Here is a 17,112-nt window from a genome sequence, read left to right as displayed (position 1 = left end):
GCATTGGATGGCCAGGACTTTGTGGCGTTTATTCTCCGCTCCGCTCTGGACGTCTCTGAGGCGCTGGGCATGGGCCATGGCTTCCTCAGTCGCTCTCCGTCGCCACGCTTGGCTTCGGGACGGCATCTTCCCCGAACATATTCGGGAGAGGGTCATTGATCTCACATTTTATGGCAGTCTGTTGTTTCCTGCCCCGGCCGACTCCGCCATCCAGAGGCTCTTGGCAGGGCTCCGTCCTCCTCCTCTCCTCAGTGACTTCTGAGTTAGGGTTGCTGTTGGGCCTTCTTAGGCCGGAGGTTATGGTTGTGGAGTATGTTTTTCTGACTGTTTACGTCCTTCCTTGGGACTTTGGCATTATTGGCTGCTGGATGGCCCCTTTGTTGTTGTGCGTGACTTGGCCCTGAGATTCTGCCTTCTGCTTTGCTTGGGCTGCTGTCAAGCCTGTAGCGGGGGTGCTTTTTTTCCCTGTGGTTCTTCTGTTTCGTCCTCTGCTGTGGAAGTTCTTCCAAAGAGGGTTCCCATATATTGGGACATCACGTGCCCTATGTGGGGTTATGGTAGCTGTCATATGGCTTGTGCTCTGCTGGGGGGTTCTGGTCGCCTTCGGGTACCTGTTCTCCTTGGTGTTTACGTAGGTTGCTTTTGCTTCCTGAGCTCGTGTGCGCGGCCACCTGTGGTGGTGGCTCAGGCCTCTCCTCCTCTTCCTGCTCCCATTCTGCGGTCTGGGATGTCCCTGTGTTCTCCCTTGCTAGGCGTTGCCTACTTGGTCTTCCTGGGGTCTCGGGCTGTTCTTCTTGCTTCTGGCCTTGATTGCCGGCATTGTTCTGGCTGGCAGGCTGCTCTCCATCTGGAATGGGCTCTCCTTGGTTTCCTTGGGCCCTCTAGGCTTCTTCTTCTTCTTCTTCCGTCTTCCTGTCTTGGCATTCGGCGAAAGCTATGTTGCCTTGTGGGGGAGTGGAGTGCTTCGGCCTCTCCGTCCTTGCCCTTGGTTCCTCTGCTGTGAGTGTACGAGCCTCTTGAGCCTTCCTTCCCTCCTACGTCCCCTTTCGGTCGGTGGGGTTCTGCTTGTGGGGGTTCCCTTGGCCTGGCAGGGGCAAGGTTCTACCTTGTCCACAGATCTGGTCCCCTGTGGTGCTCTCTGTTCTGCTTTGGCTGGTGGGGTCCTTTCGCAGACCCTCATTCCCAGGAGGTATTGCCAGGGTATCTATTCTACGTGAAGGAATCTGTGGCTAGTAGTCTCTATCAGATGTACGAGTTACTTACCTTCGGTAACGATGTATCTTGGAGAGACGAATCTAACAGCAGATTCCTTCACGGCATGCCCTTCCTCCCCTGTTCTGCTAGGAACCTTGGGTTGGTCTTCGGTACTCGCCTCCCGGTGGGGGGCTGTGTCTCCTGTGAGTGCCTTCCTTGTTCTTGACAGGTGGCTCTGTCTGGGGGCGGTTCATTTCTTTCCTTGATTCTTTGGAGTATGGGGTTTCAGTGCGCTGGTGCCCTGCTGCTCTGGCTACCCCAGGTTGGGGGGGATTGCTTCTATCCTTGTCCTCCCTCCCCTCTCTTCCTTCCATTGCTGTCCTCTGGTTTGAGGGTCCCCAGGCCATCTCTTGTCCTTGTCCTTGTTCGTGGTTTCCCTTTAGGTTGGGGTGGCTTGGTGGTTTGTTGTCCCTGTCTGTCTTGGGACGGGTCCCCTTCCTTGCTCAGGATGAGGGGGATGGGCTTCCTACGTATGCCATGACTTTTATGCCTGTTCTTCCCTTCGGGCCACAGGGATGGGAGGTTGTTTATGTGCGGGCAGGGTGGCTGCGCAGGTGTCTGCTTGTTCTTCTTTCTTCTTTCCCTGCCCTTGGGTTCTGCGGTGTTGGCACTACCCTGGTGGTGGTGTTGGTCACTGTTTCTTTCCAATTTTTCTGCTCTTTGCACACTGTTCCCATGCTCCCACAGTTTTTTATCTGGTGGTTCCGCGTTTTGGTGCGGAAAAGTTCTCCGAAGAAAACTGACGCGGGCGCGCCAGGGCGGGTCTTATGTGACCTCGCTGACGTCACGTACGCGGACGACGCCTGGGGGGAGTTGCGTGGTGTCGCTCCGCCCCCGGTGCATAGGGATGCTGTGGCAAAAAGTTTCCGAATCCAGTCTCATGCCTGGGGATAATTCTACGTGAAGGAATCTGCGGCTAGAATCGTCTCTACCAGATACATCGTTACCGAAGGTAAGTAACTTGTACATTCGGCGGTCTCCTGTCTTTTGTCCGGGATGCAGTTAATCTTGGTGGCATATTCTCTGCATTATTTTACGGCGCAGATCCTAATGCACAGGTTGATATAGTGACCGGTTAGTGTTCATGGCTGGTTAGCCATCTCTATGTTCGTTCAGTACAGCTGTTTGGCTGATTCTCTTGGGTTTTTTCAGTCCTCTGACTGTGTGCTTAGTCCAAGAGGACGCCCCTCTTGGGGATAAGCCTTACCCTCTGTGGGGTTTTTGCTGGCATTAGGTTCTACCTTTGCCTTGGTACGCTTCTATGGTGTCTTTGAGCGGGCATCCTGCTGGGAGCCACTTGTTTCTTCCTACAGTGATCCTTGAATAGCTTTGCTCTGTTACGCATTTGGGTTGGTCTGTCTGTAGTGCATCGGAACCTGGCATAGGTTCTGTGCCGTGACTATCTCGCACGCCTGGTGAGACACCTTGTTGTCGCAGTTCTTTCACATATGACACCCTATTTGCCGCTGTGCAGCCTGCTTATTATTGTTCCTATTGGTGCAACTTGGACGTACAGCCCCTTCTGGGTTTGTCCTCCATGGTAGTGGATTAGCATATGTTCTCTGCTATGCGTGGTCATGGCCTCTTTCTGTCCGCTTATCCTACAGCAGTGTCCATGTTTCCGTACAAGTGTTTCCCCGCTTTTGCTTGGGTTCATACTGTGCGCTCTCAAAGGGGCATATTTTCCTTGGAATACTCGCTCCTTGGGGTCCGGGGCCTTTACATTCGTACTCACTTTTTTCCACTGTCGTGCCTGGCTCTTTCTCCTACTCTGCCTTGCAGGGGACCGTTGTTCCTCCCAGTCAAGGGGCATATGTTGCTTACTGCCCTGGATATTGTTGTCAATTTTCACATGTCTGCGGGTAATTTTAGCGTACCCTACACTCTTGTTGTGCCGCGTTTCTTTTTTCTGCGTTTTTTCTTCCTGCTCGGTATCTGCTCTGTGTTCTTACCCAGCGGATCTGTGCAGGCTATTTCATTCATGCGGTATCCGGGGTTCCTGGCCCGTTCTGCTTCTACCACCAGCTGTTATGTGGTGTCCGGCTTGCTTGGTGCCCTTTTTGGGCCGTTGCCTTCTTGCTGTTGTGCGCCTCTGAGCTGCTCATGCTACCCTACAGGAGGTTCTTGCTTACTCCGTGTGGATCCAGCGTCCACACGGTATACTTAGATACCTTCCAGTAAGCTTAGGTACCTTCCGGTCTTCGCTCTTGTTTGTTGGCGCTCGACTGCTTATCGTCGGCCCTTTCACATTTTGCGACGGACCGCCTAGGTCCTGGCGTGTCTTGTGCTTTCGTACTACCGGTACCTTCCAGCCGCGGATTGGCATCCTGCCAAGGCTGTCACTTGTGTCTTGCTGGTACCGGTTTCAGCAGGGCTCCTTTTCACTGTTGTAGATATTGGGCCGGATTGCGATGTCTCTGTCATACCAATTACCGTCTCTCGAGGCTTTGCTGCAGTAGGCACGCTGTATCCGACGGATCTCTCAAACCCTTGGTTCAGCTCCACTTCTTGCCAAGTCATGACCTTCTTTTTTACCTCATCATATCTAGTATATGGTTTCTTCTCCATGCTGACACTTGCTGGGTAAGGATCAGCCTCTTGTCACTGCTGCCCCACGTGCCTTTGCAGGTTCCACACTGCTTTTTTCCACTGTTCTGCTTGGTCGACAGGTAATTGTTTTTGCTTTCTGTCGCCACCTCGGATCCTGTGGATCCCTTAAACCCTGGGTCGGTTCATCTCCTTTTTCGGAAGTTATGAACTCTCACTTCGCCACGGGCATTCTGGCTCTGTGCTTTCCTTCTCTCATCCCGATATACGTGAGGTTCTTGACGGCTTCTTGTGCCTTTGTCTCCCATTGTTTCCGCTCTCTTTAGAGCTTCATGGTCTGGTGGTTAACTGCGCTATCATTACTGTCCTCATTGTAGTTTGTTCCAAAGGTTGATGGTGCTGTTAATTCGCCTTATGGACGACTGAGTTCCCTCTGGAACTTGGTGGGGTTCAGTCGCAGACCCGCCTCCTCCATGGGTATGGCTTTGGTATCAATCTAAGTTAAGGAATCTGCAGCTAGACGTCTCTATCAGATGATCGAGTTACTTACCTTTGGTAACGATGTATCTGGTAGAGACATAGTCTAGCTGCAGATTACTTAACGCCCACCCCTCCTCTCCATTCTGCGAGGAACTTTTCAAGTTGGGGCTTTCTATACTCGCCTCCCTTTGGGTGGCTTGCCCTTTTGCAAAGTGATATTCTAAACACAGACTGCTTCATTCTGTTTCTCTGCCCCATTCTGCCCATTCTAAAGATTGGGCGGTATGTTGACAGATCATGTGTTCTTTCCAGCCCCCGGCCTGGATTGTACGGTGTGAAATCTAATCATGCTTTTTCCCACCATCCCGCTCTCCCCTTCTCCATTGCCTTGTGGTCTTTGCCACCCCTGCTGTCTTGTACTTCAGATCTTCTGGCTCTGTACATTTAAGGGTCCTTTATTGGGGTTGCGACCTCTCTTTCTGGTGACGCCTTGATGTGACCTCTCCTTAATCTGGTGTCCCGGATTTGTTCTCCTTCACTGTTTTACTTTCTGGATGCAGACTTTCTGTCCTCTGCCAGGCTGTTTTTCCACATCCTAGTCTCCCTTTCACGTTGATTGTCCTTCGCTCTTGCGGGGTGGCTTTTCAGAGCACTGCTCTGTCTCACCTGTCAATTTCTTCCTATTTTTTCATCATTTTTGCACACTGTTTCCATATTCTCACATTTTTTTGGTGATAGCTCCGCGTTCTGACACGGAAAAGTTTCGCTGACGAAAACTGACGTCAGCGCGCCGGGAGTGGCATATATGGCTCTGCTGACGTCATGTCCGTGGACGATATCAGTAGCGTTGCTGCTGCGAAATATTTTCCAGATCCAGGCTGACGCCTGGGGATATTCTAAGTTAAGGAGTCTGCGGCTAGACTATGTCTCTACCAGATACATCGTTACCGAAGGTAAGTAACTCGTTCAACACTTATAAGGTTCAAATGGTGAGACCTATTGGCAATGCCAATGCTTGTTCATTATGCACTGACCACGCATCAGTTCAATGGTAAAAATTGAATGGATGAAAACGGGCCTGAAGAAAACCTGTGATTAAAAAAAAAAAAATGTGCACAAGACACTGAGTTGAGGCATAAGTGGATATTTTTACACCTCTAAATTTGGAGTTATCGATGCTATATGATATGATTCCGGGGACATTTTGCAAAATGCGTTCTTTCTTGCTCACTGGCTCGCATTTGAAAGCCACGAATGGAAAGAAATGTTTTGGGTAATCAGAAATGTTCTAATATGATATATGCTAACACTCTTCTGATAAAAGCAGTAGCCCATTTGTGTGGATTGGCATATCGCTCACAAAAAGAAAGGCCCCAAACGCTACATGGAAACATCAAATCTTTGGTATGAAAAACTAATCTTTGTGGCGATGTGGGTAGCAGTTGCGGATTTTCAGCCCATTCTTTGCTACAACCTGGGCAAACCTGCTAAACCCAGAGGAGTCCAGTGTGCATGGATCCCACTGTGTTTCTTTGCCCAGTGTACCTTGCAAACCTTAAACTTTGGCTAAAATTGCTCATTTGCCTCACATTTCTGATTGGGAAAGATCTGGAATCTGCAGGGATCCTCCAGATTCCTACCACCACCCTTTCCACAGTTAAAACCGATGCCCCACTTGTTGGGCTTGACCTTATGCCCATGACAGACAAGCCCCAAGCTGCAATGTGTAGACCTCAAATTCTGACCAGGTAAACCTACCAAATACATATCTGAATTTAGATGGCCTGTGGAGTCCAGGATGGTGTGATATGAAAGGATTGCATTTAGTTTCCTTGCCCACAATCCCTTGCAAACATCAAACTTTGGCTAAAACCACACACTTTACTCACATTTCTGTGAAGGAAAGTTCTGGAATCTGTTGAGAACTGCAATATTCCTACCATCCAACGTTCCCACAATTTTCCCAATAAAAATGATACCCACTATTGTGGGTAGGCCTACTGCCCTCAACTAGATAAGCTTTACAAGGCAACATGAAAACATTGCTTTTCTGGCATAAAAGCAAGCCTTTTTGGTGATGTGTATAGCTGGGGAAATTGAGCCCGGGCACAGTCACCATCCAGGCCTCAGAAATGCCTGGGTTAGGTAGATTTCACTGGGTGGTGGCGACGCCCAAATAGTGCAGCCATTCAGCAAGGCAAGTGAAAGGAAATTTGGATTTACCCCACATGTCATACCTTATCTGAAAGTAATCAGTTTTTCCTCTTGTTTGCCATGGGGTGCCATAGGTTTCAGGCGTACAGAATGATTTCTGGGGATTTAGAGGTGGAAGATAGGCCCAACGCCTGTGTGGCCCACCTGCACCCCATGTGTTTTTAAAACAATGTGAATATCCCTCGAGCCTAGCATCCAGTCCGGCCGCCTGAGGGCAGATTTGTGGTAAACTCCCAAATCTGCCCCCAGTTTGGCAAAAAGACTGCTGTGCATGCTCTGGGGTATTTGAGTTGGTTCTCTATGTATTTTAAGGGGCATCTAGTTTACTTGAGTTCTGGCTGCAAATCATCAAGACTTTCAAGTTGTCTGATACAAGTATGTTTATGACTCCTGGAATTGCTTAGAACTCGGAAAATCTCCAGTCTTAGGCTCTTTGTTCGAAAGGACTGTAATTCCTGATGTTACTGGGTATGTTGGGAGTAATGAGGTCTGTGAATCTACACCATACCTGTCATGTTTCCTGTGAAGATATTTTGTTTTTATATATCTTTATTGACAATTCTTTTGCATTTCACCTGCAGTATACATTTTACACACCAAAGGTATTACAGTGCTGTGCTGCGGGTTAAACTGGTTCAGTCAGCGTATGCAGCAACACATTTACATGTGAATGAATAAGACCAAGGGAGGCTTAAGGCCGTACCATCAACCGCTGCAAAGTACACTGCCTTAGACCTTGACTCTCAGGGTAGTGAGGCAGAACATTCCCAGTGTTACTCTTGGAGGTTGTGTGGCTTAGAAACTCAGAATTTGAGATCTCGAAATGTTAAGCTAATGCAGTCTGAATAAGGTGGCTACTGAGTTCTCAGCATACCAATGAACCTTCTGGCAAACACAAAAGAGTGGCAACTGAGACTCTCGGCACTGAGAAGAAATGAATGTCTGGCAGGCTTGTCAGATTTACTGCTGGGTGCGGGCAGGACTTAGAAGAAGCCAAGACCACTGAGAGACCTCTGCAGTGATGTACTCTCACAGTAACAATAAGGGTGGGGTGGAGCAGGAGCAGGGATCGCTGAGCCACAGAGAAGTGTCACGTTCGCGCTCTATAAAACACTACATAAATATTTAGGCGAGCTGGACACAGCAGAAGATAGCACCTCCACGAGCCATGGAAACAAGTAGGACAGTGTAGAGCAGAAGTCATGTTATTGCAAAACGTCACAGCATCCACTTTTGTGTCATGCCATCCCTGTGTATTACCACAAAAAAAGAAATTAGACAGACAGCCTAATGACAGGTTCGCACTTAAGCCCTGACACAAGCCTATCTAGTGAAAAAATCTAACCAAACAAATTACTTTCCATATACAGTGGATGTATGAGAGAAAAATTAAATGTGTGGTGATTGATTATTCTTTTCAGATGTAAAATACGCCCTTCTATTGAAATGGAACCAGTTCCTAGGAGATGGAATAAAAAGAAGCCAATAATGTTTGTTGAGAGGTGAATACTTCTGCCCTCTGACCCCCCCCCCCCCAGATGATTGATAAACTCTTAGAGCAATTCTTTAGAGGTGCTCACCCACATAAGTCAGTGACGTAAGGGTGCTGGCAAAGCAAGGCAATGGATCAGTGGTGCTGGCCGATGTCCACTCTGTAGATTGAAAACAATAGGTTGTGTACACAGCAGCTCGGTCAAGCCTGACCATAAAAAGGATGTATGTTACATATTGTAGACAGTTTTTGAGCATAGTTATGTTATGTTAAAATATTTATACCGCGCACTTTCACCATCGGTTTCTTGGCGCTAAATGACAAATAACAGAAAGCCAGGATGAGATAATTAGCCGTATGCAGATTGGAAGAGCGAGGTTTTCAGAAGTCTGCGGAAGCAGTCATACTTAGGGCAGATGCGAAGAGCTAATGGCAGAGCGTTCCAGGTAGAAGGGGCCAAAACAGAAAAGGAGAGGCCACCATGCTTTTTCCTTTTATACTTGGGAATCTCAAGAAGGTTAAGAGAGGAGGATCGAAGGGTTCTGGAAGGGGTATAACGGGACAGGTTAGAGGAGATGAAGGCCGGGGCAGCCTGTGAGAGGGCCTTGAAGGTAGAACATGCCATCTTGAAAATACATCGTTTGGAAATAGGAAGCCAATGAAGACTGTAAAGGAGGGGAGTGACATGTTGGAATTTCGGCTGGTGAAAAATCAGGCGAGCAGCTTGATTCTGCACTAGCTGTAAACGGTGAAGATGACAAGCCGGGAGACCGGCATATAGTAAGTTGGCGTAGTCAAGCCTGGAAGTGATGAGTGCCATAACAACTAAGGTCAGGGCTTCTTTAGTAAGAAACCTACTGATCTTACGAACCCGCCTAAGATGGAAAAAGCAGGCTGAGGTGACCGCGTTGATTTGTGGCTTCATTGAAAGATCATCAGAGATGATCACCCCCAGGCTTTTGACTGAGCGCACAGGGACCGGAGCGGTCCCCAGGGATAGAGGCCAAAATGAGGAGTTCCAAGGATGGTTGGAGCTGCCAACCAAGACAAGCTCAGTCTTAGTAGGGTTCAGCTTCAAGTGACTATGATACATCCATTCCGCAATGGACAACATAGTCGACTGAAAATTAAGACAGGAGGACGGGGAGGAGTCAATAGGGAAAATCAACTGAAGGTCGTCAGCATAGTTGAAACTAGTAACTGGCGAATCACGGAGGGAAACTAGGAGAGGTTGGAGATACAAATTAAAGAGGAGAGGGGATAATGCAGAGCCCTGTGGGACGCCGCAAGGGAGAGAGGTGTAAGGGGCAGAGAAAGAGGAGAGATGGACGGACTGTGATCGCTGATGAAGAAAGGATCTGAGCCAGTCAAGGGCCACTCCCTGAATGCCGGCATTGTGGACACGGTCGATCAGAATGGTATGATCGACCGTGTCAAAAGCCGCCGAGAGGTCCAACAGGACAAGGGCCTGAGAGGTGTTATTGTCGGCACCCTTCCTGAGGGTATCCATGACTGCTACTATGACCGCCTCGGTGGAGTGGAGGGGTCTGAAGCCCGCCTGCTGAGAGTCCAAGAAACCAGATTCCTCAATGAATGAGCTCAAACAGCGGGTGACATAGGTCTCCAAAATTTTTCCCAAGTAGGGGAGAAGGGAGATGGGTCTGTAATTGCTGAGTGTAAGGGGATCAGTGTTAGGTTTTTTTAAAATGGGAACGATAGATGCTTGCTTAAAGGAGAGAGGGACCTCCCCAGTAGCAAGAGAGTTATTGAGAAGAGCAAGGGGAGGGCCTGGGCATGTTAGGAAGGCTTCTCTCAGAATCTGAGGGGGACAACAATCGTTGGGGGAGCCTGATTTGACTTTAAGAAGAAGAGAGATAAATTCTTGTGAAGAGATAGGGGGGAATCTAGACAAGGAATTAGTGTTTTTTGGGGGGAGGGGGGGCGGAGTGGGGGATGCCGGGGTCGGAATGTTGTTTTTTATTGTGATGATCTTGTCTATGAAGTACGAGTTAAGTGAGTCGCAGAGAGATTGAGTCGGCAAAGGCTGGGGAGTGACCCTATCCGGCAGAGATAACTCATTAACAACAGAAAAGATGGTTTTGGAATTGTTGTTGGAATCCAAAATGAGTTTAGAATAATATGTCGTTTTGGCTGCCAAGATCGATAATTTATACAGCTTCAACGCCTCAGTGTAAGCTAGTTTTAGTTGAGGGTCATAATGGCAACGCCAGCGGCGTTCAAATTGCCGCAAGGCGAGTTTCTCCGCTTTCAGTTGGTCCGAGAACCAGCGTTGGGCGTCATGAGGGCGCTTAACTTTGATGTACTTAAAGGGGGCGACTTTGTCGCTGGCCTGACGTAACCAGGTATCGAGGTTGTCAGACTGAGCTGTAAGCGAAGTCGACGGGGTAGGTACAGTGGAGGCTAGTGAGGCATAGAATTCAGCCAGATCCGCTCTGTTCCAGTTCCGGGCTCTAAAATTCTTAATCCGGGGGGGAGGACATATAGTGTGTAAGTGAAGGACAAAAGAAATAAAGTAATGATCAGACCAGGAACAGGGAAAGACCAAAGGAGGAGATATGTCGAGGTCAGACATCCAGACCTGGTCCAATATGTGACCTTTGCGGTGGGTAGGAGTGTGAATGAATTGAGAAAGATTCATTCCTTTTAATAAGTCTGTGAATTCCAGCGATGATTGGCTTTCATGAGTGTCCGAAGGCCAATAGTTAAAATCGCCAATTATTATAATATTCGCATAGCTGATAGCTAGTAGGGCGATAGAGTCGCTGAAAAGTTTAGGGAAAAGGGGCATATGATCAGGCGGTCTGTAAACAAGAATACAAGCAAAAGATAACTTGGGAGAGGAAAATTTTAAAGCCAGATAATCAGTATTGGGAAGCGGAGTTACGGCAATCTCTGAGAAGGTGTGGGTCGAGCGGATGATAGCTGCCACCCCACCACCGATCTTCCCTGCAGGCCGATTAGCTTGAATAATGTAATATCCCGAAGGGATTGCTGCAAGGATATCAGGAGCCGAAGTTTCTGAGATCCAGGTTTCAGTTAAAAGGAGAACATCAATAGAACTCTGGTGCAATAACTGAAAAATCTCAAGCTGATTACTTATAAGTGAGCGGGTGTTGAGGTAGTAGATGAGTAATGAGGAGGTGGTCTGCTGTGTAGAAGGAGAAGGATTGGGGGGAGAACCAAGTATCGGACAACCAGAGGGAACAAAAATGCCACATGCCTGGGCCATACTAGCAGCTCGAGCAGGTATAGGTCCTGTGGATTTGAGTCTCAGGAGCTCGGAGGAGGAATATGAGTAAAATTGGGCATTATGGCAGGGCCCTGGGCCCGGTCGGCCGCGGACGGGCGCAGACGGGCTTGACTTGTGCGCGACTTAGGCGCGAAGTCGGCGCTCCCGCTGCGCTCGTCCGCTGCGCTTCCTCCATACTGCCATTAAATACTAGGGGGCGAGGGAACACTAGACCGCTAACCTGCAAACGTCACGTGCAGGGCGGAAGTGGTGTCACGAGCGGAAGTGACGCTCCTCGAACTGACCCTCCGCACAAACGGCACAAGCCGGGGCGGAACGGGGTCACGAGGGGATGAAAGTACAGGTGAGTACAGAGTAGTGTTCGTTTTAAAGTGCTTTTTCAGCGTGCTCAGTTAAAATAAAGTTAACTGCAACAAAAGACATAAATAATAACAAACAGCATCCACAACAGCGCAATAACACGCAGCCTGACTCGCCGCGAATGTCAAAGGGCCTGGGAGCAAGAGTCTCACTATTTATACTTGACAGGCTCAGCAACACTAGACCGCTAACCTGCAAACGTCACGTGCAGGGCGGAAGTGGTGTCACGAGCGGAAGTGACGCTCCTCGAACTGACCCTCCGCACAAACGGCACAAGCCGGGGCGGAACGGGGTCACGAGGGGATGAAAGTACAGGTGAGTACAGAGTAGTGTTCGTTTTAAAATGCTTTTTCAGCGTGCTCAGTTAAAATAAGGTTAACTGCAACAAAAGACATAAATAATAACAAACAGCATCCACAACAGCGCAATAACACGCAGCCTGACTCGCCGCGAATGTCAAAGGGCCTGGGAGCAAGAGTCTCACTATTTATACTTGACAGGCTCAGCAACACTAGACCGCTAACCTGCAAACGTCACGTGCAGGGCGGAAGTGGTGTCACGAGCGGAAGTGACGCTCCTCGAACTGACCCTCCGCACAAACGGCACAAGCCGGGGCGGAACGGGGTCACGAGGGGATGAAAGTACAGGTGAGTACAGAGTAGTGTTCGTTTTAAAATGCTTTTTCAGCGTGCTCAGTTAAAATAAGGTTAACTGCAACAAAAGACATAAATAATAACAAACAGCATCCACAACAGCGCATAACCTTGTGATATTGTTTCCCTCGAACTCTCTGTATCAGCATAACTTTATTTTTTGTTTCTTTTTCAAGGACTGGTATGTAACGTTAGTGAAGGCTCAGTGCTACAATCGGTCAGACTCTGCACTGCTGGAAGGTGCAGAGCTGGTGAACCGAATCCCTCAACCAGAGCTTCACTCCTTTATGATCAGCAAGGTACAGTGACTACAAAGAAAGTGTGCACACCAAAGAAATGCTCACATCATCGTTTAACACTTATGAAATTGCCTTGAAAAAGATATGATTGCCATAGATTTCAGAATTAATGATTATCCCAGTAATGACTCAATTTTAATAAATGTAGTTCTTAATTTACAATTGTAATAATCAATATCATAATTTAATGTATATTCTTGAAGTTAAGATAATTTATAAATATTTTGTATTGCAGATTGATGAAGATGTAACATTGAAATATAAAAGACATCAATATAAAATTTTCAAAGCCATAGGTGAAGTCATTGCATCCTTGGCGCTGTCATAAATGATGTTGGAGGCTCAATTACACAGATTACAAAATCACCTACCAGATAAGATATTAACTAGCTAGTTATCTCCATATGGAAATCAAAGTGGGCATATTTTCCTTCCCTATCCTCATACCTCCACAGTGCTAATGGCACGTACATTGGAGAACAGGCACAAATCACGTTGATTGGCCATAGCCTGAGATCTGCTCTCCATTGAGCATTAAATATATCATTTTTCTGAGACCTACTAGCTTTTGTGGTGAGACCAGCACACTAGCTGCATTTTCGATTTTCTGATGGTTACATCTCCCTGTGGATTCCTCACCTTTTGAGTATCATAATGTGGCAGCTTTCCACCGAAACTTTTCTCGGCAGCTTCCCACGTCGACGAGGATGTCACAATGCCCAAGGGTTTTACACGTGGCTCCGCATGACATCAATAGAACCCTAAGAGGCCCTCGTGGGCGTGCTGACGTCAGTTCCCTTTTTTCTGCGCCTTCAATGTGTAGCAGTTTCTTCATAGAGTTAGAATGCTTTCCACTTTTTTTCGTGAAAGTGCAATGTTGTTGCAGAAAAAATTTCTCCACCGACAAAATCTAGTTTCAAGTTGTGAGGGTCAAATGTCAATCACAGATCCTCACAAAGAATGTCTTTGGTGTCTTAGTTCAGATGTCGACGCCTGTTTATCATGTCAAAAGATGAACCTCTCGATATTGCTTTGTCCCCCTAGCCACGCATTCTGCGGGATTGTGTGAAGTGTGTTCCATGTTTTGTCTTCCCATTGCCCCCCGCTGCCACTTCCTGTCAAGAACTGCTTCGGATACTTTACGTTGTCCCCCGTCCTGGAAAGTGCACGCTGCTATTTCGGACTCTCATTGCCTTGAGTGTGTTTTGCATTTAATAGAAAATGAAACTGTTTTTTCCGATTGCTCTTGGCCTATGGCCACGGCCTGTTGCATGTGCTCACGAACTGCCGGGAGCTTCGCTTCTGGTTCATTTGAATGTGTGGCGTTGCATTGCGGGCCCTCGGGCTCTGTAGCGGCCGGCCTCGGTGGTTGTAGGCCCTTGTATGTATTTTATTGTGTAATAAAGGTTTCTTTAAAAAAAAAAGAAAAAAAAAAAAGATGAACCCCTAAAGAGCTCAAGGAGAGAGAATCAAACCTCTTCATGGATAAGGCAAGAAAGGAAAAAAGAGGAGGTCAAAAGTCTCGTCTTCTCTCAGAGTCACCGTCGCCCTATACCTCAAAGTCATCGAAGAGGAAACATAAGAAGAAGCAGTGTCATGGTCCCTGACGTCGATATTTGAGGGATGTTTTTCTGAGATCGGTGTCTCCTCATCTGAAGTCAAAAGAGGATCGAGGTGAGATGACTTCCGCACTGTCCCCAGTAGCCTTTCCAGCATCGCCTTCGAGTCCAAGGTCGCCACCGACTTCGCCTGGATGTCCTGGCCGAAGGTAGATCTACGAGGAAGTAGACTCCTTTGCCAGTTGAAGTTCAGCAGGAGTCACTGGTGCCGGTTGCGCCCTTTCCGACGTCAAATGGATCTGCTCCGGCGTCGCATCTCTCAACTCTTGTTCTGTTAGCTTATTCTTCACAGGTGTCGAAGTCTCTGGTGCCATTACCGACGTCACTGACACAAATACTGGATTCATGGATGCCATTGTTTAAAAATAAAAAAAAATATTTTGCTTTTTGTTAAACTGACAAAAGGCGTGCAAACTCGCACCCACAACAATTAAATAACCAGAGTGGGAGAGCAGCAGCACAGTGCCAGCATATACAAATGTCTCCAACAGTGCCTCCAAATGTCTCCAAGAGAGTATCAGCCAGGCAGTCAACAAGAAATCATAGAAATACAATTAATTGGAAGGCATATAACATTAAGACTAGACAAGTGGAGTTCCAGCATCTCAGGCAGTCAGGGCACTCGGCTCTCCCAAACCTGTGCTGGCGGACACGGTCATAGTAGAACCGGTGGAGAATTTTTAACTGAATAAGCTTCAGCCTAGACTTAATAGTCCCATCCCTGGGATGCATTAAAGTTGCCTCCGTATCATTCAGTTCTCCCATTTTCCCCTCATCACTTCAGGAAGTCAGGCATTTTATTATTAATAATTTTATAGTTGTAGGAGACCGCTTTTTCTCCAATCTCCCCATAAGTAGCCGATCCTCCAGAGGTGCATATTCAGGAAGGTCCGAAACCTCCAGCATCATGAGCTGCGTGTACTTAAAATATTGTGTGTCATGAAGTTGGTAGTCCCGTTGGAGGGAATGAAAGGAAATAAGGCTGCCATCTTATAGGAGATCACCAACTTTAGATATACCAATGAGATCCCAAGCCTCGAAACACCTCAACTTCCCATGCTCCCTAAATCTCATCTTTATCCATAGCAGGGTCTCTCGGGTGGTTTTAGTCCTCTCCCCCTCATATACTTGCTTGTATTGATCCATGCCTCAACTGTCACCTGTGTCCCCGGCAGTAAACGTCCTGCCCCTTTCCCACCATATAGGTTATGGAGATAAGATCGGGATTAAAACTGAAACTCTTTGACGCATATGTGAGATGCTCACCAGGCACGTACCCCCAATCATTGATGGCAATCAGGTGAGACGCCCAGTAGTACGCTCAGATATCCGGGAGGGCAATACCACCATTATATTGATTTTGTTGTAGGGCCCTCATTGCCACCCTAGAATGACCATTTTTACCAAGCAATCTCCTTACCTCGTCATCAATCCAGGGGAAAATGTCATCTGGGATCTTATATTAGGTGTTTTGAAGAACATATATGAATTTGGGAGCGTTATCATTTTAAACATGTCTGCTCTGCCCATCATTGTTAACGGTAACGCCTTCCAGCGATCTGCTTCTGCGTGGAAATCCACTAGCACCCTCTGTAGGTTCTGGGCCTCAAAATATATATTAAGGAGATGGGAACCAAGGGTCCCAGTGTTCTTCTTAAAGAATTCAGCCAGGAGGCCATTAGGACCTAAGGGCCTCCCCTGAGTTTAGCTGTGCTATAGCCCCCTATATTTCAGGGATTGTGATTTCCTCCTCTATGGCCAGCCAGTCCTCCACCGGGAGGGTCGGCACATTCACCACATCAAGGTAGTCTGCAATGCGCTGAACATCATCAAGAGGGTGCACCCTATAAAGTTCCCCATAGTATCTCTCAAACTCTTCTGCTATACTCCCATCAGCAGTATATGATTTGCCTGCGCTACCCACAACACTGTTCACCCATCGGGCCTCAGCATCCTACTGACCAAGCCATGCCTGGAGTTATCTCCTGTGTCATATAGGTTGGTCTGTGTGGCTAGAATCTGGGTCCTTGCTTCAGTTAGCTTCAATGTGCGATATTCAGTTTGCAAGGCTGTGATCTTACGAAGGATCAGGGGATCCAACAGCTCTCCAGGGACACCCTCTGCTGGCAACAGTCGACGCTTTATGGCCTCAATCTCCCTAGTTTCTTTCTTTCTTTTTATGTGCAAGTATTTTTGCATTCGACACCTGAGCACTGTCTTGTAGGCGTCCCCGAGAGTGACAGTGGAATCAACAGATTCTTCATTTTCCGCAAAGTGCAGTTCAGTATCTACAGTCAGCTCCCATGCAAATATCACATCCTGTAGCTCTCATGCATTCAGCCTCCATCCTGGGTGGTGGGGACTTCTACCCAGGGAGATCCAAAGCGGGGATTGATAGGACAAACCCCTAGCCAGGTATTCAACTCTTTCAACCCCACCTATCTCACAGGCTGGTGCAAAAATATAATCCAGTCTAGAAAACACTGTGAGTCTTAGAAAAGTAAGAATATCTTCTGCCCTTCGGGTGATGTGGCACAGAGATACGAGAGACCCAAAGTACTGGTGAAGCAGGCCAATGGTGTCTCACTGGGGAAGCCCGGGTTGGAACTTGAGCGGTCTATGCCAGAGTCCATGACATCATTAAAATCCCCATCCTACTATGTGAAGGGAGTAATCCCTTTCCAATAATATGGCCATAACTCTTGTCTAGGGTAGGTTGCTTCAGGGAAGGAGGCACATAAACACTAATGAGCGTGAGATCCGTCCTCCCACAGAAACCCTGCACCGTGGCATATATCTCATTGGGATCTTGCCAGGTCTTCTGAACCTGAAGGGGAGCATCATCCCGATCAAGATTGCTACTCCTAGAGACCCGGGGTAAATCCTGCATGGGCCAATGTGGTGTAGGCGCCATGACCTAGAA

General features: G+C 47.8%; 1 protein-coding gene across 2 annotated transcripts in view; it reads left to right on the top strand.

The window, feature by feature from the left end:
* HTT (huntingtin) overlaps nucleotides 1–17,112 on the top strand; it is a 2,065,683-nt gene that overhangs the window by 1,480,220 nt on the left and 568,351 nt on the right. For both annotated transcript variants that reach the window (XM_085642500.1, XM_085642499.1), the window contains one exon: nucleotides 12,448–12,570. In XM_085642500.1, the coding sequence (XP_085498626.1) occupies nucleotides 12,448–12,570 (123 nt within the window). The remainder of the gene's footprint in view (nucleotides 1–12,447; nucleotides 12,571–17,112) is intronic.

Source organism: Triturus cristatus, chromosome 2_2 (genome assembly GCF_964204655.1).
Source record: "Triturus cristatus chromosome 2_2, aTriCri1.1, whole genome shotgun sequence".
Lineage (NCBI taxonomy): Eukaryota > Metazoa > Chordata > Amphibia > Caudata > Salamandridae > Triturus > Triturus cristatus.
Note: the sequence above shows the minus strand (reverse complement) of the source record. Positions and strands in the feature narration are given on the sequence as shown.